Source organism: Salvelinus namaycush, chromosome 25 (assembly GCF_016432855.1).
Source record: "Salvelinus namaycush isolate Seneca chromosome 25, SaNama_1.0, whole genome shotgun sequence".
Lineage (NCBI taxonomy): Eukaryota > Metazoa > Chordata > Actinopteri > Salmoniformes > Salmonidae > Salvelinus > Salvelinus namaycush.
Window position 1 is genome coordinate 24,689,978 of NC_052331.1, and position 27,210 is coordinate 24,717,187.

Here is a 27,210-nt window from a genome sequence, read left to right on the forward strand (position 1 = left end):
GGCTAAGGTGTATGTAAACTTCCGACTTCAACTGTAGAGCCCAAAGTGCTCTGGTCAAAAGTAGTGCACTATGTAGGGAATAGGGGGCAATTTGGGAGTCCCCCTTTGTATCCAACCCTCCCACTAAGTCAGATCACAATAAAAACACTCCTAGAAAAGTAGGCTGCTCTTCGCTGTGGAAAGCTCAGATTAAGCTTTATTATATTTTTACTTTGTATGGGTCAATATATTTACTTTATACGTGGTCTTGCCGGTCACTTATGAGGCTTCTGTGAGTAATGCCAGGATTTTTGAATGGAAAACAAGATTCCATTAAATGGAAATGGAAACTCATTATCGGAATAAATAATAACTTCTGCTGTATAACAAAATGTGGATATCAAAGGAGTCATTTTTGGCTGAATCAGGCATACATCAAGTTATTGTGTGTGTTGGTGTCTGGTAAATTCAAAGCATCTACGCACATTCTGTTGTTTGTTATAATGCTTTCTATCCTTGTTAGGGGCAAAAGTCAGACATAAAGCTGTGTTAGGGGCATAAATCAGACATAAAGCTGTGTTAGGGGCATAAATCAGACATAAAGCTGTGTTAGGGGCATAAATCAGACATAAAGCTGTGTTAGGGGCATAAATCAGACATAAAGCTGTGTTAGGGGTATAAGTCAGACATAAAGCTGTGTTAGGGGCATAAGGCAGACATAAAGCTGTGTTAGGGGCATAAGGCAGACATTAAGCTGTGTTAGGGGCATAAGTCAGACATAAAGCTGTGTTAGGGGCATAAGTCAGACATAAAGCTGTGTTAGGGGCATAAATCAGACATAAAGCTGTGTTAGGGGTATAAGTCAGACATAAAGCTGTGTTAGGGGCATAAATCAGACATAAAGCTGTGTTAGGGGCATAAGTCGGACATAAAGCTGTGTTAGGGGCATAAATCAGACATTAAGCTGTGTTAGGGGCATAAATCAGACATAAAGCTGTGTTAGGGGTATAAGTCAGACATAAAGCTGTGTTAGGGGCATAAGTCAGACATAAAGCTGTGTTAGGGGCATAAGGCAGACATAAAGCTGTGTTAGGGGCATAAGGCAGACATAAAGCTGTGTTAGGGGCATAAGGCAGACATAAAGCTGTGTTAGGGGCATAAATCAGACATAAAGCTGTGTTAGGGGCATAAGTCAGACATAAAGCTGTGTTAGGGGCATAAATCAGACATAAAGCTGTGTTGGGGCATAAGTCAAACATAAAGCTGTGTTAGGGGCATAAGTCAGACATAAAGCTGTGTTAGGGGCATAAGTCGGACATAAAGCTGTGTTAGGGGCATAAATCAGACATTAAGCTGTGTTAGGGGCATAAATCAGACATAAAGCTGTGTTAGGGGCATAAGGCAGACATGAACCTGTGTTAGGGGCATAAGGCAGACATGAAGCTGTGTTAGGGGCATAAGGCAGACATTAAGCTGTGTTAGGGGCATAAGGCAGACATTAAGCTGTGTTAGGGGCATAAGTCAGACATAAAGCTGTGTTAGGGGCATAAGTCAGACATAAAGCTGTGTTAGGGGCATAAGGCAGACATAAAGCTGTGTTAGGGGCATAAGGCAGACATAAAGCTGTGTTAGGGGCATAAATCAGACATAAAGCTGTGTTAGGGGCATAAGTCAGACATAAAGCTGTGTTAGGGGCATAAATCAGACATAAAGCTGTGTTGGGGCATAAGTCAGACATAAAGCTGTGTTAGGGGCATAAGTCGGACATAAAGCTGTGTTAGGGGCATAAATCAGACATTAAGCTGTGTTAGGGGCATAAATCAGACATAAAGCTGTGTTAGGGGCATAAGGCAGACATGAACCTGTGTTAGGGGCATAAGGCAGACATGAAGCTGTGTTAGGGGCATAAGGCAGACATTAAGCTGTGTTAGGGGCATAAGGCAGACATTAAGCTGTGTTAGGGGCATAAGGCAGACATTAAGCTGTGTTAGGGGCATAAGGCAGACATAAAGCTGTGTTAGGGGCATAAGGTAGACATGATGCTGTGTTAGGGGCATAAGGCAGACATGAAGCTGTGTTAGGGGCATAAGGCAGACATGAAGCTGTGTTAGGGGCATAAGGCAGACATTAAGCTGTGTTAGGGGCATAAGGCAGGTATAAAGCTGTGTTAGGGGCATAAGGCAGACATTAAGCTGTGTTAGGGGCATAAAGGCAGACATTAAGCTGTGTTAGGGGCATAAGGCAGACATTAAGCTGTGTTAGGGGCATAAGGCAGACATTAAGCTGTGTTAGGGGCATAAGGCAGGTATAAAGCTGTGTTAGGGGCATAAGGCAGACATTAAGCTGTGTTAGGGGCATAAAGGCAGACATTAAGCTGTGTTAGGGGCATAAGGCAGACATTAAGCTGTGTTAGGGGCATAAGGCTGACAAAGCTGTGTTGGGGGCATAAGGCAGACATTAAGCTGTGTTAGGGGCATAAGGCAGCCATAAAGCTGTGTTAGGGGCATAAGGCAGACATAAAGCTGTGTTGGGGGCATACGGCAGACATAAAGCTGTGTTGGGGGCATAAGGCAGACATAAAGCTGTGTTAGGGGCATAAGGCAGACATAAAGCTGTGTTGGGGGCATAAGGCAGACATAAAGCTGTGTTAGGGGCATAAGGCAGACATGAAGCTGTGTTAGGGGCATAAGTCGGACATAAAGCTGTGTTAGGGGCATAAATCAGACATAAAGCTGTGTTAGGGGCATAAGGCAGACATTAAGCTGTGTTAGGGGCATAAGGCAGACATTAAGCTGTGTTAGGGGCATAAGGCAGACATTAAGCTGTGTTAGGGGCATAAGGCAGACATTAAGCTGTGTTAGGGGCATAAGGCAGACATTAAGCTGTGTTTGTTATACGGTTGCATAATCTCTAGTAACATTCCAGAAATTCCCAGGTTTTCCAGAAATACATGTTGCAGGTTACCGGATTTCCTTCCTATTCCCATCTGATGCTGGGAATCTACCAACCAGGATTTCTGGAAACCTTGGCATTTCTACCCTTGCTTACCTCCTGGCATGGCGGTGCCCACGTCCTGCAGGGTGAGAACAGACAGCTTCTCCTCAGAGTCCACCCTGATGACCCCGTGACTCAGACCCTGCATGGACAGTACTCCTCTCCCCGGGGGCTGGTTACTGTCGTCTGTCGGCCTATTAAGAAGATGATTACTTTATTGTCCATTTACTTAATGAGCAACATAAATGTGTCTTCTGCATATCTCATTGACCCTGGTAGACATACGCATTCAGTAGATACCTATAGGGTCGTTCTATATGAACGCAGTACATACCTACATGGTCGTTCTATATGAATGCAGTACATACCTACATGGTCGTTCTATATGAATTTAGTACATACCTACATGGTCGTTCTATATGAATTCAGTACATACCTACATGGTCGTTCTATATGAATTCAGTAGATACCTATATGGTCGTTCTATATGAATGCAGTAGATACCTACATGGTCGTTCTATATGAATTTAGTACATACCTATATGGTCGTTCTATATGAATTCAGTAGATACCTATAGGGTCGTTCTATATGAATTCAGTAGATACCTATAGGGTCGTTCTATATGAATTCAGTAGATACCTAAATGTTCATTCTATATGAATTCAGTAGATACCTATATGGTCGTTCTATATGAATTCAGTAGATACCTATAGGGTCGTTCTATATGAATTCAGTAGATACCTAAATGTTCGTTCTATATGAATTCAGTAGATACCTATATGGTCGTTCTATATGAATTCAGTAGATACCTATATGGTCGTTCTATATGAATTCAGTAGATACCTACATGGTCGTTCTATATGAATTCAGTAGATACCTATAGGGTCGTTCCATATGAATTCATTCACTTTTTGACCGCACCCTTTTTATTTCAACAAAACCTTCCATACATGTTTGCCCATGGTAGAAGTGGTCAGAAAAGGGGTGTGGTCAAAAAGTGATTCATCTAGAAGGTCAATATACACAGAGAGCTTGGGTTCAGAACCAGGGTCAGCCACAGCGTAGTGCCACTATCAGCAAGTCCAAAAATACACATCCACCAATCAAAACCTTCATCCCATTCAAACAACAGCCAATTAGAGGGCTAGAGCTGTGGCTGTTCCCGAAGCTCAACGCCCATGGGACAACGGAGGGTCATAAAAAAAAACAGGACAACGCCACAATGGGGGTGCTTTCATTAGAGTTACTGCGTGTGTGTCCGCGCGTGTGTGTCCGCGCATGTGTGTCCGCGCATGTGTGTTCGTGCATGTGTGTTCGTGCATGTACTTCTGTATGTGTGTTCGTGCATGTACTTCTGTATGTGTGTTCGTGCATGTACTTCTGTATGTGTGTTCGTGCATGTACTTCTGTATGTGTGTTCGTGCATGTACTTCTGTATGTGTGTTCGTGCATGTACTTCTGTATGTGTGTTCGTGCATGTACTTCTGTATGTGTGTTCGTGCATGTACTTCTGTATGTGTGTCTGGGCAACAGAAGAGAAACTGTCATATGTTTTATTGGCATGACGTTTATTAGATGTGTGAGTTTGAAACTGTGTTTGCTGGAAATAAAATAATGTAATTGCCACAGTACCCGTAATGGCAAGATGCATGTGGCGCACACAGTGAACATTTTACAGTGTCATAATCAAGAGCAGGGAGTGAAATCTCAAATTACAGGAAAAAGTTAATTAAACTTGCCCTCGTTTGTGTAAGCAGTGGCTATTTGAAGTTGAGCTACACTATGTAACAGATGGATGAAAAAACACTGACCTTGAAATACCACAGGACAGCAAACGTAAGAGTTTTTGTTTTAAGAGCATATAAGTTAATACCAACGAGAGTGTGTGTGTGTGTGTACCTCCTGATGGCTACAGTGAGGGCCTCTGGAGAGCTGGCACAGGGACAGATCACCTCCGGCTTCAGCCCCTTACTCTGGAAGACATTGAGGAAAGCATCACACGACGAGATGGACCCTGAGAGAGAGGAAGAGAGAGGGGAGAGACAAAGAGAGAGGGGGATGAGAGAGAGGAAGACAGAGAAAGATAAGTTAAGAGTCAATGTTGAAGAACAAACAGATATCCTAATCCTGACACTACAGACTGACTTATTGACAGACTAGCTCATTCAAATTTAAGTTGTGCGGTTTTCCAGTGGGTTGGAAGCAATAGATTTAGCTCCTGTGCGAGAGGAGGAAAACTCCATTATACCAATCTAACATGTCAGCATTGTTTGATTATATGGACAACTGTTGCAGCAGGTTAATTGCAGGTTAATTGCTGTAGCACAGTTGATTTGCTCCATGCTTGCACTGCTTGTCAGTGCCACCAGAACCCTGTCAGGCTGAGCTCAGATGCTGAGCCCACATACTGTTCATTATCAAATGACGTTATCGGATTTCACTGCCTTCCGTTACCAGATCTCACTGCCTCTACACCATTCTAACCCATTTGTTCCTTTCAATTATATTCTTTAGATTCACATTTACAAGGCTGGCAAAGAACAGCATTACTCAACCCTTACCCTCCCATAGCTACAGTTGAAGTCGGAAGTTTACATACACCTTAGCCAAATACATTTAAACTCAGTTTTTCACAATTCCTGACATTTAATCCCAGTAAAATGCCCTGTTTTAGGTGAGTTAGGATCACCACTTTATTTTAAGAATGTGAAATGTCAAAATAATAGTAGAGATAAGGATTTATTTCAGCTTTTATTTCTTTCATCACATTCCCAGTGGGTCAGAAGTTTACATACACTCAATTAGTATTTGGTAGCATTGCCTTTAAAATTGTTTAACTTGGGTCAAACGTTTCAGGTAGCCTTCCACAAGCTTCCCACAATAAGTTGGGTGAATTTTGGCCCATTCCTCCTGACAGAGCTGGTGGAACTGAGTCAAGTTTGTAGGATCCTTGCTCGCACACGCTTTTTCAGTTCTGCCCACAGATTTTCTATGGGATTGAGGTCAGGGCTTTGTGATGGCCATTCCAATACCTTGACTTTGTTGTCCTTAAGCCATTTTGCCACAACTTTGGAAGTATGCTTGGGGTCATTGTCCATTTGGAAGACCCATTTGCGACCAAGCTTTAACTTCCTGACTGATGTCTTGAGATGTTGCTTTAATATATCCACATCATTTCCATCCTCATGATGCCATCTATTTTGTGAAGTGCACCAGTCCCTCCTGCAGCAAAGCACTCCCACATGAACATGATGCTGCCACCCCCGTGCTTCACGGTTGGGATGGTGTTCCTCGGCGTGCAAGACTCCCCCTTTTTCCTCCAAACGTAACAATGGTCATTATGGCCAAACAGTTCTACTTTTGTTTCATCAGACCAGAGGACATTTCTCCAAAAAGTACGATCTTTTTCCCCTTGTGCAGTTGCAAACCGTAGTCTGGCTTTTTTAATGGCGGTTCTGGAGCAGTGGCTTCTTCCTTGCTGAGCGGCCTTTCAGGTTATGTCGATATAGGACTCGTTTTACTGTGGATATAGATACGTTTGTACCTGTTTCCTCCAGCATCTTCACAAGGTCCTTTGCTGTTGTTCTGGGATTGATTTGTACTTTCGCACCAAAGTACGTTCATCTCTAGGAGACAGAACGTGTCTCCTTCCTGAGCGGTATGACGGCTGCGTGGTCCCATGGTGTTTATACTTGCGTACTATTGTTTGTACAGATGAACGTGGTACCTTCAGGCGTTTAGAAATTGCTCCCAAGGATGAACCAGACTTGTGGAGGTCTACATGTTTTTTCTTCTGAGGTCTTGGCTGATTTCTTTTGATTTTCCCATGATGTCAAGCAAAGAGGCACTGAGTTAGAAGGTAGGCCTTGAAATACATCCACATGTACACCTCCAATTGACTCAAATTATGTCAATTAGCCTATCAGAAGCTTCTAAAGCCATGACATAAACAGCTTGGAAAATTCCAGAAAATTATAGGCACAGTCAACTTAGTGTATGTAAACTTCTGACCCATTGAAATTGTGATAGTGAATTATAAGTGAAATAATCTGTCTGTAAACAATTTTTTGAAAAATGACTTGTGTCATGCACAAAGTAGATGTCCTAACCGACTTGCCAAAACTATAGTTTGTTAACAAGAAATTGGTGAAGTGGTTGAAAAACGAGTTTTAATGACTCCAACCTAAGTGTATGTAAACTTCCGACTTCAACTGTATCTTAAGCTATACAAATGTAGCAGTGGTACGTAGTGTTAGTTTTTACAGCACCAGTGGTAGATTACTGTAATGGTTCCATGGCAGCTGCTTGGTCAATTATATATTGGTTACATTATACTTCATTACAAGTCCCTGTAGTCGGAATCAAGACTAGAGTTATAAGACTACTTAGCCTAGGTGACAAAGGGACATTCTATGAGACCTGCATCATGAACATGGACAGAGTTACAGTACTATAGTTCTACACAATATTTTACCCCATCTGATATATTTCTAGAATTCATTTTTAGAGAGAGAGAGAGAGACAGAGAGAGAGAGAGAGCGAGACAGAGAGAGAGAGCGAGACAGAGAGACAGAGCGAGACAGAGAGACAGAGCGAGACAGAGAAAGGCAGAGCGAGACAGAGAAAGGCAGAGCGAGACAGAGAAAGACAGAGAGGCAGAGCGAGACAGAGAAAGACAGAGGCAGAGAGAAAGACAGAGAAAGACAGAGAGAGAGAGACAGAGCGAGACAGAGAAAGACAGAGCGAGACAGAGAGGCAGAGAAAGACAGAGAGGCAGAGCGAGTCAGAGAAAGACAGAGAGGCAGAACGAGACAGAGAAAGACAGAGCGAGACAGAGAGACAGAGCGAGACAGAGAAAGACAGAGCGAGACAGAGCGAGACAGAGAAAGACAGAGAGGCAGAGAAAGACAGAGAGGCAGAGAAAGACAGAGGGTCAGAGCGAGTCAGAGAAAGACAGAGAGGCAGAGCGAGACAGAGAAAGACAGAGCGAGACAGAGAAAGACAGAGTGAGACAGAGAAAGACAGAGCGAGACAGAGAAAGACAGAGCGAGACAGAGAAAGACAGAGCGAGACAGAGCGAGACAGAGAAAGACAGAGCGAGACAGAGAAAGACAGAGCGAGACAGAGAGGCAGAGCGAGTCAGAGAAAGACAGAGAGGCAGAGCGAGACAGAGAAAGACAGAGCGAGACAGAGAAAGACAGAGCGAGACAGAGAGAGACAGAGCGAGACAGAGAAAGACAGAGCGAGACAGAGCGAGACAGAGAAAGACAGAGAGGCAGAGAAAGACAGAGAGGCATTGAAAGGCAGAGGGTCAGAGCGAGTCAGAGAAAGACAGAGAGGCAGAGCGAGACAGAGAAAGACAGAGCGAGACAGAGCGAGACAGAAAAAGACAGAGTGAGACAGAGAAAGACAGAGCGAGACAGAGAAAGACAGAGCGAGACAGAGAAAGACAGAGCGAGACAGAGCGAGACAGAGAAAGACAGAGAAAGACAGAGCGAGACAGAGAGACAGAGCGAGACAGAGAAAGACAGAGCGAGACAGAGAAAGACAGAGCGAGACAGAGAGAGACAGAGCGAGACAGAGAAAGACAGAGAAAGACAGAGACAGAGCGAGACAGAGCGAGACAGAGAGGCAGAGAAAGACAGAGCGAGACAGAGAAAGACAGAGCGAGACAGAGAGAGACAGAGCGAGACAGAGAAAACAGAGAGACAGAGCGAGACAGAGAAAGACAGAGAGGCAGAGAAAGACAGAGAGGCAGAGCGAGACAGAGAAAGACAGAGCGAGACAGAGAAAGACAGAGCGAGACAGAGCGAGACAGAGCGAGACAGAGAAAGACAGAGGCAGAGCGAGACAGAGAAAGACAGAGAGAGAGGCAGAGAGAGACAGAGAGGCAGAGAGAGACAGAGAAAGACAGAGAGACAGAGAGAGCGAGAGAGATGCAGAGCGAGAGAGAAAGACAGAGAGAGAGAGAGAGACAGAGAGAGAGAGGATAAAGTAGTGTGGTCTTACAGGGGTTGGATCCATCGGCCACCACCAGCATGCGTAGTGAGCTCAGGTTGATGTCCCTCTGGTCCTTGTGGGCCACCAAGGCCCAGTGCATGTCCCTGGACTTTACACATGCCACCTTTGCTGTGGGATGGATCACATCATGGGAAGGGTTAAGGACAGTCCACATGAAGAAAAAAAAGAAGTCAATCAGTGTGGTCAAAATGCAAGTTCAATATTATTCAGAAGATATCCCTTTTGATGTTACTCCAATGTTATCGGTCAACATGCTAACAGTGAAGTAACAGTTTCAACTGTACATGAAACCATCCTTACAACCAAGTAAAATGCAATATTATTAAACAGTATCAATTGTCAAATACACATGTATCTACAGTATATTAGCTGAAGCTTGAGTGAATGGAGAGATGGTGAATCCAGACCTTTGTATTGGCACACTTTCTGGATCCAGGACAGTGGGTTGACCTTCATCAGTGAGTAGGGTATACTGATAACATGCATCATGTTCATCACACTCTGCAACAGGAGAGACACATTCATCAGAGCCGTTATTACATGTAAGTCAAGACTCAATCAAGACTGGTAATTATCAGGATTTTTCTAGGCTAATTAGGAAAACTGATATGAGATCTCATTGGTTAAAACACTGATTAATTAGTGTATGCACTATGCATCCCAAACAGCACCCTTTCACCTTTATAGTACAGAGCCTTATGGGCCCTCGTAAAAAGTAGTGCACCCTATAGGTAATAGGATGCCATTTGGGATGCAGCCTGTATTGCTCTAACACAACAGAGACTAAAGTCCCCGTGGCTACACATTAGAATATATTCACTGTTCGTTAGAATTGGATTTGGGAGAACACATTTAAACAGTGGTAAAAATCCCCTCTGATAATATAATTCCCATTTCAAAATGGTGCTCAAAGAAAACATAGTAAGAATATAATCATCTTTAACGAGCCCTCTAAGCCCTGTGCAGACGTGTGTGTGTATCAAAGCCCTGCTGGAAGGTCCTCACCGTGAGAATACCATGCCACAGCCCCACGTCCTTCTTAAAGTCTAATACATTCACTATGGTCTCAGCTGCAGGGGAGAGAGAGGCACAGAGAGAGAGAGGCACAGAGAGAGAGAGGCACAGAGAGAGAGAGGCACAGAGAGAGAGAGAGGCACAGAGAGAGAGAGAGGCACATAGAGAGAGAGGCACAGAGAGAGAGAGGCACAGAGAGAGAGGCACAGAGAGAGAGAGGCACAGAGAGAGAGGCACAGAGAGAGAGAGGCACAGAGAGAGAGAGAGTCACAGAGAGAGAGAGAGGGGCACAGAGAGAGAGGCACAGAGAGAGAGGCACAGAGAGAGAGAGGCACAGAGAAAGAGGCACAGAGAGAGAGAGGCACAGAGAGAGAGGCACAGAGAGAGAGGCACAGAGAGAGAGAGAGAGACAGAGAGAGAGACACAGAGACAGACACAGAGAGAGACACAGAGATAGAGAGAGAGACAGAGAGAGAGAGGCACAGAGAGAGAGAGGCACAGAGAGAGAGAGAGAGAGAGAGAGAGAGAGAGAGAGAGAGAGAGAGAGAGAGAGAGACAGAAACAGAGACACAGAGAGAGACACAGAGATAGAGAGAGAGAGAGAGAGAGAGAGAGAGAGAGAGAGAGACACAGAAACAGAGACACAGAGAGAGACACAGAGATAGAGAGAGAGACAGAGAGAGAGACACAGAGACAGACACAGAGAGAGAGAGCGAGACAGACATAACAGAGCACATCAGAGTTTAATCCAACATAGACATATCAAACAGTAACCCTGATACATGACATGTTAGATTCTATGTACACAATGCATGATCATTACTGTGAGAGATGGGGTTTAGATCAATGACTGTTGTGAGAAGCACAACACCCAGACAAGTGAAAGATGGAGAGAGAGAATCCAATTGTAATGAAAAAGTATATCTCTAATGCATGTTCTATGTCTCCCATAGCAGAGTCTTAGTGCTATGACTTCTGTAGAATGTCTTATCGGAGAGGGCTGCAGAGTCCCACCTTCTGTGTATCCACAGGACTGGGTGAGGGCCTGACAGTGAGTCAGCAAAGCTATCCTCATCACCGTCACTCCCAGCACACTGCCATCCTTACACGTCTTATACTGCAAGTGAGCAGGGAAGAGGTGAGGAGAGAGAGAGACAGAGCGAGAGAGTGACAGACACACACAGAGAGAGAGAGACAGAGAGCAGGCGTTAGGGTGCTGTGTATCACAGTCACAAAGCAGCAACACAGACCATCATTACACATATGATGTATTGCCCATTATTTCCCCTACCTACTGTACGGTCATGTTGTTAGACGCCACCTGCTAATTACAGTACAGACAAACCATGGCTCATTTCAAACACTGCTTATAAAGCCACTCTACTGTTATATATCTGATTAATTATCAGTCACTACTATTGAGAATACCCATAATGCCTCTTAGCAGATGATGTTGTTCTGCCTACTTTTTACACACATCCTGGGGTAGGGCAGTGCTACTGCCATGTTGTGAAACTCAAATTCTGCCTTTAACAATCAGGCAGTAACATCCTGTCTCTCAGACCAGACACATCCCAGTCCTAGTAGACACACCCAGTACTAGATCTGAGGACGGGAATGACAGTCTTCACTCTAATAAAGCCATGGTGCTGTCTAGGCTAGGCCTCCTCCAGTCAGTCTGATGAACGACCACAGAGCTAGCTTAGAAACACACAACATAAACACTGTACAGACTACTGTCAGCATCAGCCACTGCCTGACTGAGCACAGAGAGAGAGAAACATATTTGTTTATTTATTTTTCCTTCTGTACTTGAACTATTTGCATATCATTACAACACTGTTATTATACTCATAATATGACATTTATAATGTCTTTATTCTTTTAGAACTTTTGTGAGTGTACTGTTTACTGTACATTTTTTATTGTTTATTTCACTTTTGTTTATTATCTACTTCACTTGCTTTGGCAATGTAAACATATATTTCCCATGCCAATAAAGTCCTTAAATTGAATTGATAGAGACAGAGAGCGAGCATTCCATCTGTCTGTCTGAGGGTACCTCCCAAAATGCATCCTATTCCCTACATAGTACACTACAGTATAAGGCAGGGCTGTTCAAATCTGGTCCTGGAGGGCCAAAACACTTCTGTTTTTTGTTTCTACCTGGTAGTTAATTGCACTCACCTGGTGTCCCACCTGGTGTCCCTTGATTGAATCAGTCCCTGATTAGAAGTTGAGGATGAAAACCAGAAGTGTTTTGTTCCTCCAGGACCAACATTGAACAGCCCTGCTATATAGGAAATAGGGGGCTATTTGGGACACTCTGGAATGAATAGTTGCAACTTTCATTATTCACAGTATATTTTATCTCAACCTAACTAATGGGAGAACAGCACTCGATTTAGATGGATTATACCATTGCTTTTCTAATCTGCTCTAAGAGACAGGGAGATGGAACAAAATTATTAAAGGTGGACTGCACTTCCTGATCTCGCCTCATTTTAGACTTGGTTCATTAAGAAATGCTAGCAGCCATGACTGAATAAAAACGTGAGTTGGTTTCGAGGTGTGGTTTGATGTGGGTGTCTCGTGTGTGTTCGCAGGTGGGAAGAGTTAGCCAAATTATTTAGCCAATTAGCTTCAGTCGGCTGGTGTGCGACCATGGCAAAGTTGGTTTGACTTTGGATAGCCTATCTCTGGGGATAGTTAGGGACCATCAAATTACACAATGTAAATGGGACAATATTTTCATGTTGCACATCTTTTAGTTGTCTGATTAAATGCTTTCAATATTTGTATAGGAATTTCTACAATTTATAATTGGTTTGAGGTTTTTAAGTCATTGACATTTTTAGCTATTGACCTTTTAAAGTATTGTCCCTTGTGCATTGGTCCCTAACTAGCCCCATAGGGATATCATATGTCAAATCAATTTTTACCATGGGCATTACGATAGGGTCACGTGCAGCTGCGCTACGAATGTATGACTACTTGGGTGCTGCCAGCTGTGGGCAGGATTAAAATAAACCCAACACAAGAAAACCTGTTGTGTTACCCTTCATTCCGTGACACCATTTCCCCCCCTATCATCTCGCAAATCTCAGTTTTGGACGAGACTAACTTTATGATCAAAATTATTCTATTTACACTTTGTAGTCAATTTTTGAACGATAATAAATGTTTACGACTCATATCAATGCCACATAGGCGATTTTCAAAACAAGAAGTTGCTTTTTAGGGGCAGTCGCTCTTTAAAAGTTAGACAGTCATTAGGCTAAGTCATTATAACAGACCTTCATGCTCTATATCTTACAGACTATCTGAAGTAGTATTACATTGAGAAGAGTGATAAATAGCATATCCAGATATCTGCTCAGCCTTACATATGTCTAGTGATGCACGACTACGAAAACAACCATGTCTAAAAGATTAAGTCCAGAACAAAATATTTCTAGAGACATTTTCCTTTGTAGAATTGACGAGGAAATTTCTTGTAAGCCATTGCTGAACATTTTTCTTGTAAATGTCCATTTGACTAAGGAGAGGACTAGAAAAATGTGGGGACTGAGTAGGAAAGTACCTTGAGTAACCCCAAAAGTACCAAAAAGGTCAATACCCATTACTGCAATTTTGGATTCTGTCTAGACAAACAATGGACCCATCCCAAATGGCAACCTATTCCCTATAAAGTGCACTACTTTTGACTAGGGCTTTGGTCATATGTAGTGCACTATATAATACTGTAGAAAGAAACTTTATTGTCCATCCAGGATAGACATTTTTCTTTGGCATCACCTTCCATTAAAAGGATCACATACACATACATTCTCACATCATACACATTTAAACCAGTCATGTTGCATACACTAAAAACAGAGGACATTGATACATTCACTCACAACTGACCGCTGTCCCGACTGCACTGGATAGATAAGTACATATGCTGTCAAAATGTACTTTGCATTTAGTAGTCTAACAGCACAAGGAACAAATTAATGTTTGAACATGTTCTTCTTGACCATGGGCATTCTGAAGCGCTGGCCAGAGGGAAGACCCTTTAACTGAGGGTGTAGAGGGTGTGAGGGGTCACCAATGACAGCCAGTGTCTTCTTTTTGGTTGCCTTGCGGAACAGACTGCTCAAATGTGCCTGTGGTCAACTAATTACTTTGCTGGCTGTGTTTACTATTCTGGTCAGTTTTCTTTTGCTCCTCACACTCAGATTACCATACCAGACTGTCATATTGAACGTGAGGATGCTCTCCACCAAGCTGCTGTACACCCCCTCCAGAACATCCTGACTGACCCCAAACTCCTTAAATTTCCTATAATACTATAAAAATAGTATGCATTCTCTGTAAAACTCAGCTTGTTCAATCAATTTGTGTCCCTAGGTATTTGAAACACTCAACCACCTCCACTGGTTGGTCATTCAGAGAGAGTGGTTGGGACACTGGCAAGTTGTTGCCATTGATGATCAGCTCCTTTGTTTATTCCACATTGATGTGGAGGCCACTTGACCGGCACCATTCTTGAAGGTTGTTGGTCTGTTTAAAACAGCTGTCCCCATCTGACGTAGCATCTTTAAAAAAAGAGTCCTACCAGAGCCATGTCATCCACGAACTTGAAAAGGCTCACATTGTTTCCTTGGATCTTCATCTCATTAGTATAGATAGAGAACAACAACGGTAAAAGAACACACCCCTGGGTGTGTTCAGGGTCAGTTCATCAGAGAGGGCCCCATTCATGAGGACCCTCTGTGGGCGGTCAGTTAAAAAGTCCTTGATCCAACCTGCGAGGCCTCCGTTGACATTCAGGTCCAGTAGTCGTTTCAACAGTGTGTGTATTTGCATTGTCTTCGAAGCTGAACTAAAATCAATAAATTAAATGTGTGCATATGATTTAGCATATTGAAGGTGACTAGCCACCATGTTCACCAAGGTCAGGGTAGCATCCTCAGTCCCCCTCTGTGCCTAATAGGCAAACTGTAATGGGTCCAATTGATCTGCTATGGACAGGGTAAGGTGCTTACTAACAACCCTGTCCATGCATTTGGCCAGAAGGGGCGTGAGGGCCACAGTTCGAAAGTAATTTGGTGATTTGGCCCCTGACTTCTTAGGGACTGGTACAATGGTCAACACCTTCAGGAGTTTGGCACTGTGCAGGTGCTCAGCAGGAGTTTGGCACTGTGCAGGTGCTCAGCAGGAGTTTGGCACTGTGCAGGTGCTCAGCAGGAGTTTGGCACTGTGCAGGTGCTCAGCAGGAGTTTGGCACTGTGCAGGTGCTCAGCAGGAGTTTGGCACTGTGCAGGTGCTCAGCAGGAGTTTGGCACTGTGCAGGTGCTCAGCAGGAGTTGAAACAGTCATGTGAAGACTCCCTTGAGCTGGTCGGCGCAGACCTTCAGTACCTTGCCCCGTAGACCGTCTGGGCCCGTTGCTTTGTGTGGCTCAATATGTGACAAGCATGAGGCCACCTCGCTCTTTGTTATGTGGACAGGAGAGGATTTGGGGATGCGCTCACATATTTGTTTACATTCATCTTTGAAATCCACGGTGGCAAATCTTTCATAGAAACAGTTAAGGTAATTTACTAAGGATGAAAAGTCTGCAGTTGTATTGTTCCTTCTTTTCCTTTCCATTGCATTAAGCCCTTCCCATGCTTGTCTTGGATTGGCTGGACAGAACCTCTGCTCCACTTCATCCTTGAAGTCCTTTTTAGCTTTACACATTTTTTTACCTGAATTCAGTTTCTTTCTCCGTTACAGCATCAGTATCTCCTTTCAGGAAAGCAAACTTCCTTTCATTGATGCACATTTAAGTCCTTAGCTACCCAGGGCTTGTTGTTGGGAAATACTCAGAAAGTTTTAATGTTAATGACAGTATCCTCACAGAACTGGATGTATGATGTGATGCTGTCAGTCATCTCGTGGGGATCCCTGCACGAGTCAAAGAACACCCCCCAGTGTGATGTTAAAGCAATCCTTGAGCTCCTCCCTACTCTCCTCTGTTCACACCTGAATGGATTTCTCTACAGGTTATTCAAATTTCACCTGCTGACTGTATCTCGGTAGGAGATGGATAACGTTATGGTCGGATTTCCTGATGGGTGCTCTGCACACTGCCTTGTATGCGTCCTCTATGTTGCCATAACACTGGTCCAGGATGTGAGTTGAGCGAGTTAGACAGGTGACATACTGTACTGTTGCAGAGTGGGGAGGTGCGCAGAAAGGGAGAGCGTATTAAAATCCCCAAGCACAACTACTGTCTGGTCAGCTGATCGTGAAAGAGCAGCATTGAAACAGTCTGGAATCCTGTCAGCAGCTTCCTTATTGTTAGGTCCAGGCACATAGACCAGAGTAATGGTAATCTGTCCAAACTCGCGTGGACGATAGAATGGCCTGAATGATACAACAAGAATGTGTCTCTGGTGCACACTTGTTCAATCACATTACACTGCGTGGCCCAAGTATTATCTACAAAGATACATAGCCCCCCGCCTATTGATTTATGTGACGTTGTTTTGTCTCCATCTGCTCTAATGACAGTGTATCCATCAATGTTCACATCAATATTGTCCTCCTTGAGCCACGTTTCTGTAAAGCAGATTCAATTACTTCTCCTAAAGTCCCCTTCAAATTTAGCCCTTGCCGCTAACTCATCCAGGTTATTATTTAGTGACCGCATAGTTGACAGGTTAGTCACCGGGAGCGGGTGACAGCTTCCCCGCCTCCATAGTCTGTTCCTAACACCACCTCTTGAGCCTCACCTTTGCTTGGTTTCCCTTTTTGACTTTGTAGAACAACCATCAGGCAATGCAATGCTGTTTTGGAGAAAGTGAGTTTTATCTCGGAAAGAGAGCAGCAACGCAGGGGAGTAGGTGATGGTGGTTGATTTACTAATGGAATCCATACAACCTCCGGTAGTGATTGGAAAGTTTTCCTCATATTACACCGATTAGGATTAAGAAGGTCACACATGCCATGTACAATCCACTTTCAAACTTGCAACGCACTTGGATTTAGACAAAACAAAATTGAGCGATATAACTATAAACAAATAATTCACACAGATGAGCTCAGGGTCTGGCTCAGTGCCGCGTCCCCAATGGTATAGGGAATAAGGTGCCATTTTGGATGCAGACAATCCTGGTTGTCTGCTCTAATGATGTTCCATCATCTTCTTCTCTCTATTTAATTCTGATGTTTTCACTCACTTCACAATCAACATAGAATATCTATGCCTCTGGTTTAATTACCGCCTGGCTGCATAAAAAGAGCCAAAGTAAATGAAGACAAATCACATTATCTGACTGGATTGACTGGTCTCGGGCTTCTTGCTAAATGGCACCCTACTCCGTTTATAGTGCACTACCTTTGACCATGGCCCAGGTCAAAAGTAGTGCACTATATAGGGGAAAGGGTGTCATTTGGGAAATACATTTGATCTCCCATACAGAAGAAACAACTGAATATCCAATCGCCAGACAGACAATGATAATCAAACCCCATGAAGCATGTTGATCGGCAATCACAAGCAGATCGATTGACAACTACACCAAACAAGTGCTGTCTGCAGTTAGCCTAGACATCCCTATGAGAGCTGTGCACTTAGCAGAGCATATAATACATGATCTAGCTGTAGTTAACCAATAACAGCAACACCTTTCTTCGTATTATGAATGATTCATATAATCAATATAGACTTCAGTCAATCCAATCACTCTGTGTTGTCAAGAGTGAGATACTTGTTAAACAGACCCAGGGGAATAGCAGTCAAAATCAATGGGAGAAGAAACCAGACAGCAAAAACAACATTATTGTGGTGATGAACTTTATCTTGGTACAAGGTGGGAACATCTTGAAAAACATTCACGTCGTTGCACAAGCAGTCAAAGACATAACAGATCTGTGTGTTACCTCAATATAGGCTGTGTCGTTATTTGCATCCTTGATATGGGGGAACCAGTCTCTGGGGGGTTTGGATAAGTGCTTAGATTCAGTCACAAACCACAGTAGCTTTGGCCAGCCTGGACGGAGAGACAGACAGACAGACAGACAAAGAGACAGACAGATCAAAGAGAGTTATTAGGACCAAGACAAAAGAAAAGACAATCAAGGCATTAGAGAGCCAGTCACAATCTGCCATTTAATGTGATGTGATTTTGATTTGATTTATTAGGATCCCCATTAGCCGAAGCCAGTGGAGACAGCTAGTCTAGTGATTACCCTGAAGCGATCAATGAGCACTCATCCCGATTGATGCTGGGTTTTGTGTCCCTACTGTATGTAGTGCACTACTTTTGACCAGGGCCCATTTTTGGGAGGCATCCTGGGCCTGACCCTGGCTGTGTCCCAGTACAGTATGTAGGGTTTCCATAGCCAGCCCTCTACTCAGCCCTGACTTATGTCATCAATGCTAAAATAATAGCTTTAAATCCACTGGTTGGCATCATGTTTCTATTTATAAAGCCAATACTGAGGAATATGCACAATGGGGCTCCCGAGTGGTGCAGCGGTCTAAGGCACTGCATCTCAGTACTAGAGGCGTCACTACAGACCCTGGTTTGATTCCAGGCTGTATCACAACCGGCCGTGATTGGGAGTCCCATAGGGGGCGGCGCACAATTAGCCCAACGTCGTCCGGGTTAGGGTTTGGCTGGGGTAGACCGTCATTGTAAATAAGAATTTGTTCTAACTGACCTGCCTAAAATGAAAAAAATGAATTACACTGAGCTCTCTCTCTCTCCCTCCCTCATCTCTCTTTCTCTCATCCCTCTCTCTCTGACTGCTCTGTTCCCCACACAGTGGGCCATTCTATATGCAGCTACTGTGTACTAAACCATTCTACATTACATGCAGCTACTGTGTACTAAACCATTCTACATGACATGCAGCTCCTGTGTACTAAACCATTCTACATGCAGCTCCTGTGTACTAAACCATTCTACATGCAGCTCCTGTGTACTAAACCATTCTATATGCAGTCTGTGTACTAAGCCATTCTATATGCAGTCTGTGTACTAAACCATTCTATATGCAGCTACCGTGTACTAAACCATCCTATATGCAGTCTGTGTACTAAACTATTCTAAATACAGTATGTGTATCTCCAAAATATCTTTATTTTTTAAACAAGCCTTAGAAAGTTGGTTGCAATTTCAGTTTAATCCACCAGAAAGGACGGAACAAATAGTACAACAAATATTGTGGTTAAATTCAAATATAGTAATTGATAAAAAAAAATGTATTTATCGAAGAAATAAAAAAAATAAAAAAAGGTATAATTTTTGTGAATGATATCATAAATAGAACTGGTGGAGTTATGTCACACATGCAGCTAACACAGACATATGGAAATGTCTGCTCTACCCAAAATTACAACCAATTAATTGCAGCATTACCACAAAAATGGAAGAGGCAAGTAGTAGGGGAAAAAAGTAAGGAACTTGTATGTCGGCCCTATATTAAAGAACATAAATGGTTAAAGAAAAGTGTGATAAATAAAAACATATACCAATTTCATTTAAGGACCAAAAAACTGACAGCTGTGCCATATAAATTGCAAAATAGTTGGGAAGAGATTTGATGTACCCATTCCATGGCACATGGTTTATGAATTGATACGCAAAACAACGCCGGATTCCAACTTCAAATTTTTCAATTTAAATTACTGTACAAAATTCTTGCAACTAATAGAATGTTATATATATGGGGGATACAATCTTCCCAGCTCTGCAGATTCTGCTGTGAGGAGGCAGAGTCATTAGATCATTTATTTTGGTATTGTCCATATGTAGCTCGTTTTTGGTCACAGGTCCAGGAATGGCTGAAGAATTGCAACATTTGCCTAGAACTAACGCTACAGATAGCAGTACTGGGGGATTTGAAAAGCCATAGTCAATCAATCAATAATATAATAATTATATTAATTAATAATTTTGCAAAAATGTTTATTTTTAATTTACAATCTATAGAAGCTATGAGAATAGGAAGGTTCAAATCTTTTGTGAAGCATCACAGCACAGTTGAAAAATATATGGCAAATAAAAATCCGAAATGGATGATGTTGGAAGATAGATGGGAAGGGTTGAGTGGAGCTGAAGGGTGGGACTAATAACAAGATAAACAATGTAAAGCATACGGGATCTGTGAAATGTATATAGGTTCGGAGCTTTTGTGAAATAGCAGTTACAAGTGGAAATCAAACTGGATGGACATCAGAAATAGAGGAAGGACTAAGAACAAACAAGAGAGAACTATTATAAAGTAGACTGTGTCTGTAAAATGGGTATAAGATGTATAAATTGAAGGTAAAAGCAGAAGTGTTTATCAGTTTACTCCAATTGGGGGATCGGTGGTAGGGTTTGAGTGGAATAATAATAAAGGTATATTCTTTAAAAAAGTATATGTGTCTATATAGGTATGTGTATGTATATATGTGTATATGTATGCATACGTGTATGGATATATATATTTACCCCCAAAAATATGGGGGATTGGAAATGATGCAGACAATTACATTGGAAGCAACATTCTTTCCGCAATATTAAGCTGATCCACCCCTAAATTTTTATTTTATTTTTTAAATAATAATAAAAAAATACAGTATGTGTACTAAACCATTCTATATGCAGTCTGTGTACTAAGCCATTCTATATGCAGTCTGTGTACTAAAACAAACCTGCCCTCATATTTAATCACGTCTCTTCTGCCTGCTTATCCTTCCATTCCAAGTCTCTCTATTTGTTTTGGAGAGGAGCAATAAAATCACCAAACTAAAAACCTGTTTGATATCAGTGTTTCATTTCAATACACCCTGGTACTACAGAACCTTGTGCCGCTTTAGACACACTAAAATATCATTCCTAGAATGGTTATCCCTATTCAAGTCAATGAGTCTGTGATGGGTGACCAGACAGCAATATTGGAATTCTGTTTTTGTGGATGTAGTATCTTATGAAAACCATCTGACACAGAATCACATCTGACAGCATATGACAGGACCACATCATGCGGTGGTGCGTCACATGCTTTGACACAGTTGCTGACCTTTGAACTGTGGGATCTCCCCTGTGGTGCTCTTGGGAAGGCCTTTATGGCAGGCGTCACTCGTCAAGGCAACCGTCACCCCACAGCTCCCCAGCAAAAAGCCTATCTGCTGGCTCCCTGCATCCTGTAGAGGAAGAGTGGGGGAGAGAGAGAGAGAGAGAGAGAGAGAGAGAGAGAGAGAGAGAAAATGGTCAAAAGAGGAAAGTCTCAGGCAATATTGCTTTTGCTTTCATATTACACATTAATTAGGTGTATTTTATATTCTCTGTACACACATTCAGTCTTTTTATCTGGTGTTTTACGACTTTTAAGAGGGTATATTACTTTAGAAAAACAGTGTTTTCATCCTACCGTTCACAAACATTACGTGGTCCCCCCCCCCCCTCTCTGACAGTGTGTGTGGGCGGAGGAGTGAGCCCACACCAGCTCATATGGAGGAGATAGCCCTGCAGCCCTGAGCTAGGGGGTTTCCTATTCTACACTACAGTATGCAGCCTTTCTGTCTCAGATCCCATCTCTCTGCTTAAACTGGGCCCATAGCCCTGCCTGCCTGCCTGCCTGTCTTCCTGCCTGTCTGTCTTCCTGCCTGCCGGTCTTCCTGCCTGCCGGTCTTCCTGCCTGCCGGTCTTCCTGCCTGCCGGTCTTCCTGCCTGCCGGTCTTCCTGCCTGCCGGTCTTCCTGTCTGCCTGCATCAGCTGAACCTGAGTCAGCAGAATATCTAATTGAGCCGGGATGAAGGGAAACAGACGGAGATGGGAAGAGACAGCAGAGAGAAAGCAGAGAGGGCGAGAAAGAGAGGGATGTGTGAATGTGTGTGAGTAAGCAAGATGGGGAAAAGGTAAAGAGGGGAGGGAAGGGTGAAGGGTAAAGGGGGGAGGGAAGGGTGAAGGGTAAAGAGGGGAGGGAAGGGTGAAGGGTAAAGGGGGGAGGGAAGGGTGAAGGGTAAAGGGGGGAGGGAAGGGTGAACGGTAAAGGGGGGAGGGAAGGGGGGAGGGTAAAGGGGGGAGGGAAGGGGGGAGGGTAAAGAGGGGAGGGAAGGGTGAAGGGTAAAGGGGGGAGGGAAGGGTGAAGGGTAAAGGGGGGAGGGAAGGGTGAACGGTAAAGGGGGGAGGGAAGGGGGGAGGGTAAAGGGGGGAGGGAAGGGTGAAGGGTAAAGGGGGGAGGGAAGGGTGAAGGGTAAAGGGGGGAGGGAAGGGTGAACGGTAAAGGGGGGAGGGAAGGGGGGAGGGTAAAGGGGGGAGGGAAGGGTGAAGGGTAAAGGGGGGAGGGAAGGGTGAACGGTAAAGGGGGGAGGGAAGGGTGAAGGGTAAAGGGGGGAGGGAAGGGTGAAGGGTAAAGGGGGGAGGGAAGGGGGGAGGGTAAAGGGGAGAGGGAAGGGTGAACGGTAAAGGGGGGAGGGAAGGGTGAAGGGTAAAGGGGGGAGGGAAGGGTGAAGGGTAAAGGGGAGAGGGAAGGGTGAACGGTAAAGGGGGGAGGGAAGGGTGAAGGGTAAAGGGGAGAGGGAAGGGTGAAGGGTAAAGGGGGGAGGGAAGGGTGAACGGTAAAGGGGGGAGGGAAGGGTGAAGGGTAAAGGGGGGAGGGAAGGGTGAACGGTAAAGGGGGGAGGGAAGGGTGAAGGGTAAAGGGGAGAGGGAAGGGTGAAGGGTAAAGGGGGGAGGGAAGGGTGAACGGTAAAGGGGGGAGGGAAGGGTGAAGGGTAAAGGGGAGAGGGAAGGGTGAAGGGTAAAGGGGGGAGGGAAGGGTGAACGGTAAAGGGGGGAGGGAAGGGTGAAGGGTAAAGGGGGGAGGGAAGGGTGAAGGGTAAAGGGGAGAGGGAAGGGTGAACGGTAAAGGGGGGAGGGAAGGGTGAACGGTAAAGGGGGGAGGGAAGGGTGAAGGGTAAAGGGGGGAGGGTAAAGGGGGGAGGGAAGGGTGAAGGGTAAAGGGGAGAGGGAAGGGTGAAGGGTAAAGGGGGGAGGGAAGGGTGAACGGTAAAGGGGGGAGGGAAGGGTGAAGGGTAAAGGGGGGAGGGAAGGGTGAAGGGTAAAGGGGGGAGGGAAGGGTGAAGGGTAAAGGGGGGAGAAAAGGGTGAACGGTAAAGGGGGGAGGGAAGGGTGAAGGGTAAAGGGGGGAGAAAAGGGTGAACGGTAAAGGGGGGAGGGAAGGGTGAAGGGTAAAGGGGAGAGGGAAGGGTGAAGGGTAAAGGGGGGAGGGAAGGGTGAACGGTAAAGGGGGGAGGGAAGGGTGAAGGGGGGAGGGTAAAGGGGGGAGGGAAGGGTGAAGGGTAAAGGGGGGAGGGTAAAGGGGAGAGGGAAGGGTGAAGGGTAAAGGGGGGAGGGAAGGGTGAAGGGTAAAGGGGGGAGGGAAGGGTGAAGGGTAAAGGGGGGAGGGAAGGGTGAAGGGTAAAGGGGGGAGGGTAAAGGGGGGAGGGAAGGGTGAAGGGTAAAGGGGGGAGAAAAGGGTGAACGGTAAAGGGGGGAGGGAAGGGTGAAGGGTAAAGGGGAGAGGGAAGGGAACGGTAAAGGGGGGAGGGAAGGGAACGGTGAAGGGTAAAGGGGGGAGGGAAGGGAACGGTAAAGGGGGGAGGGAAGGGAACGGTAAAGGGTAAAGGAAGGGAATGGTGAAGGGTAAAGGGAATTGTGAGGGAAGCAGTGAAGGGTAAAAGGGGAGGGAAAGCTGAGGGAAGCGGTGAAGGGTAAAAGGGGGAGAGAAGGGAAGGGTGAAGTGTAAAGGGGGGAGGGAAGGGAAGGGTGAAGGGGGGAGGGAAGGGAAGGGTGAAGGGAAGGGTGAAGGGTAAAGCGGGGAGGGAAGGGTGAAGGGTAAAGGGGGGAGGGAAGGGTAAAGAGGGGAGGGAAGGGTGAATGGTAAAGGGGGGAGGGAAGGGTAAAGAGGGGAGGGAAGGGTGAATGGTAAAGGGGGAGGGAAGCAATGAATGGTAAAGGGGGGAGGGAAGGGAAGCGGTGAATGGTAGGGGGGAGGGAAGGGTGAGGGAAGCGGTAAAGGGTAAAGGGGAGGGAAGGGTGAGGGAAGCGGTGAAGGGTAAAAGGGGAGGGTGAAGGCTGAAGGGGGAGGCTAGTTACTCCTCAACTGGTGATTTTCCTTCTCTTGAGTTCCATCACAGTCGAGTGTGTGTGTGGGACGACTATGTGTGAGCTACTGGCTGCATGCAGACTTGAGAGGCAGTGTAGTCTTATAGGCATAATTTATAATATATGCTATTTAGCAGACCCTATTATCCATCTTTCCATTCTACTGTTACTTCAATATCTAGAATTATTCAAACTGTTTTATTGAGACAAATGTTAATACACCCTGTTAAAGTGAATGCTTTAAAGCAGGGGTACTACTATTTGAGAAGGTCCAGTGACACAAATTTCCTAGGTGGCAAAGGTCCGGATGGATATCGTCCTTTATCGGCGCTGTGGTACAGCGTAGTAACAAACATAGTCATCTATGACTGAGGAAACATGTTGTTTTATCAAATGTACATTAAATACATTAAATGAGATTAAGAATTTGAAGTAATTACAATTTATTTTGAATGTAAACATATGTAACATCGCATCAACATTGCTGAAGTACAAAAGTGGTTGCATAATTGTCTATGCACTGTGAACCAGTGTACATGACCTTCGAATAAAAAAATAATATATATTTAAATGAAATAAAGTGCATGTTTTCTGGAGAACAAAGAAGAGGTGAGCAAAAATAATAATCTGATTAATCCACATGTCACGTTCTGACCTTAGTTCCTTTGTTTTGTCTTTTGTTTTAGTATGGTCAGGGCGTGAGTTGGGTGGGTTGTCTATGTTAGTTTTTCTATGATTTTCTATTTCTGTGTTTGGCCTGATATGGTTCTCAATCAGAGGCAGCTGTCAATCGTTGTCCCTGATTGAGAACCATATTTAGGTAGCCTGTTTTCTGTTGGGTTTTGTGGGTGGTTATTTTCAGTCTTTGTGTGTCTGCACCAGATAGAACTGTTTCGGTTTTCACTTTGTTGTTTTGTATTTTGAAGTGTTCACTTTCATTAAATAAGATGAACACTTACCACGCTGCACCTTGGTCCTCTCTTTCTCCCGACGACAACCGTTACAGAACCACCCACCAAAAAAGGACCAAGCAGCGTGGTAACAGGCAGCAGCAGCAGGAGCAGCGCTATAAGGAGGAATGGACATGGGAGGACATTCTGGACGGCAAGGGTTGCCACACATGGGAGGAGATCCTGGCTGGAAGGGATCGCCTCCCATGGGAACAGGTGGAGGCAGCCAGGAGAGCGGAGGCAGCAGCTAAAGGGAGCCAGTGCTTTGAGGGAACACGGCTGGCAAGGAAGCCCGAGAGGCACCCCCAAAAATGTATTGGGGGGGGGGGGAATGGGGAGTGTGGCGAAGTCAGGTAGGAGACCTGCGCCAACTCCCCGTGCTTACCGTGGAGAGAGAGGGACCGGGCAGGCACCGTGTTATGCCGTTAGGCGCACGGTGTCCCCGGTGCGTGTGCATAGCCCGGTGCGGTACATTGCAGCGCCTCGTATCGGCCGGGCTAGAGTGGGCATCGAGCCAGGTGCCATGAAGCCGGCTCAGCGCATCTGGTCTCCAGTGCGTCTCCTCGGGCCGGTGTACATGGCACCAGCCTTACGCATGGTGTCCCCGGTTCGCCAGCACAGCCCAGTGCGGGCTATTCCACCTCGCTGCACTGGCCTGGCTACGGAGAGCATTCAACCAGGTAAGGTTGGGCAGGCTCGGTGCTCGAGACCTACTGTGCGCCTCCAGGGTCCAGTATGCCCTGTTCCTGCTCCTCGCACTCGCCCAGTGGTGCGTGTCCCCAGCCCGGTACCACCAGTTCCGGCACCACGCACCAGGCCTACTGTGCGCCTCCAGGGTTCAGTATGCCCTGTTCCTGCTCCCCGCACTCGCCCAGAGGTGCGTGTCCCCAGCCCGGTACCACCAGTTCCGGCACCACGCACCAGGCCTACTGTGCGCCTCCAGGGTCCAGTATGCCCTGTTCCTGCTCCTCGCACTCGCCCAGTAGTGCGTGTCCCCAGCCCGGTACCACCAGTTCTGGCACCACGCACCAGGCCTACTGTGCGCCTCAGCAGGCCTGAGCTGCCCGTCTGTCCAGCGCCGCCTGAGCTGCCCGTCAGTCCAGCGCCGCCTGAGCTGCCCGTCTGTCCAGCGCCGCCTGAGCTGCCCGTCTGTCCAGCGCCGCCTGAGCTGCCCGTCTGTCCAGCGCTGTCTGTCTGTCCAGCGCCGCCTGAGCTGCCCGTCTGTCCAGCGCCGCTTGAGCTGCTCGTCTGTCCAGTGCCGCCTGAGCTGCCCGTCTGTCCAGCGCCGCCTGAGCTGTCCGTCTGTCCAGCGCCGCCTGAGCTGCCCGTCTGTCCAGCGCCGCCTGAGCCGCTCGTCTGTCCAGCGCCGCCTGAGCCGCCCGTCTGACCTGAGCCGCTAGAGCCGCCCGTCTGTCCTGAGCCGCCCGTCAGTCAGGAGCCGCTAGAGCCGCTCGCCAGTCAGGAGCCGCCCGCCAGTCAGGAGCCGCCCGCCTGTCAGGAGCCGCCCGCCAGTCAGGAGCCGCCCGCCAGTCAGGAGCCGCCAGAGCCGCCCGCCAGTCAGGAGCCGCTCGCCAGTCAGGAGCCGCCAGAGCCGCCCGCCAGTCAGGAGCCGCCCGCCAGTCAGGAGCCGCCAGAGCCGCCCGCCAGTCAGGAGCCGCCCGCCAGTCAGGAGCCGCCAGACCCGCCAGCCAGTCAGGAGCCGCCCGCCAGTCAGGAGCCGCCAGAGCCGCCCGCCAGTCAGGAGCTGCCAGAGCCGCCCGCCAGTCAGGAGCCGCCCGCCAGTCAGGAGCCGCCAGAGCCGCCCGCCAGTCAGGAGCTGCCAGAGCCGCCGGCCAGTCAGGAGCTGCCAGAGCCGCCCGCCAGTCAGGAGCTGCCAGAGCCGCCTGCCAGTCAGGAGCCGCCCGCCAGTCAGGAGCCGCCCGCCAGTCCGGAGCTGCCCCTCAGTCCAGAGGCGTCCTTCAGTCCAGAGGCGTCCTTCAGTCCAGAGGCGTCCCTCAGTCCCGTGGGCCCATTTATTAGGGTTCCCAGGCCAAGGTCGGCGGCGAGGGTCGCAGCTCAAAAAACGCTACTGAAGCGGACTAAGACAATGGTGGAGTGGGGTCCATGTCCAGCGCCAGAGCCGCCACCGCGGACAG

At 46.2% G+C, this 27,210-nt stretch overlaps 1 protein-coding gene across 1 annotated transcript in view; it reads right to left on the reverse strand.

The window, feature by feature from the left end:
* LOC120019851 (disco-interacting protein 2 homolog C) overlaps nucleotides 1-27,210 on the reverse strand; it is a 133,804-nt gene that overhangs the window by 47,467 nt on the left and 59,127 nt on the right. The window contains exons 11-18 of the mRNA XM_038963265.1: nucleotides 21,058-21,181; nucleotides 17,926-18,035; nucleotides 11,024-11,126; nucleotides 10,001-10,065; nucleotides 9,403-9,496; nucleotides 8,984-9,103; nucleotides 4,874-4,988; nucleotides 3,028-3,167 (exon numbers count right to left, since the gene is read on the reverse strand). Of these exons, the coding sequence (XP_038819193.1) occupies nucleotides 3,028-3,167; nucleotides 4,874-4,988; nucleotides 8,984-9,103; nucleotides 9,403-9,496; nucleotides 10,001-10,065; nucleotides 11,024-11,126; nucleotides 17,926-18,035; nucleotides 21,058-21,181 (871 nt within the window). The remainder of the gene's footprint in view (nucleotides 1-3,027; nucleotides 3,168-4,873; nucleotides 4,989-8,983; nucleotides 9,104-9,402; nucleotides 9,497-10,000; nucleotides 10,066-11,023; nucleotides 11,127-17,925; nucleotides 18,036-21,057; nucleotides 21,182-27,210) is intronic.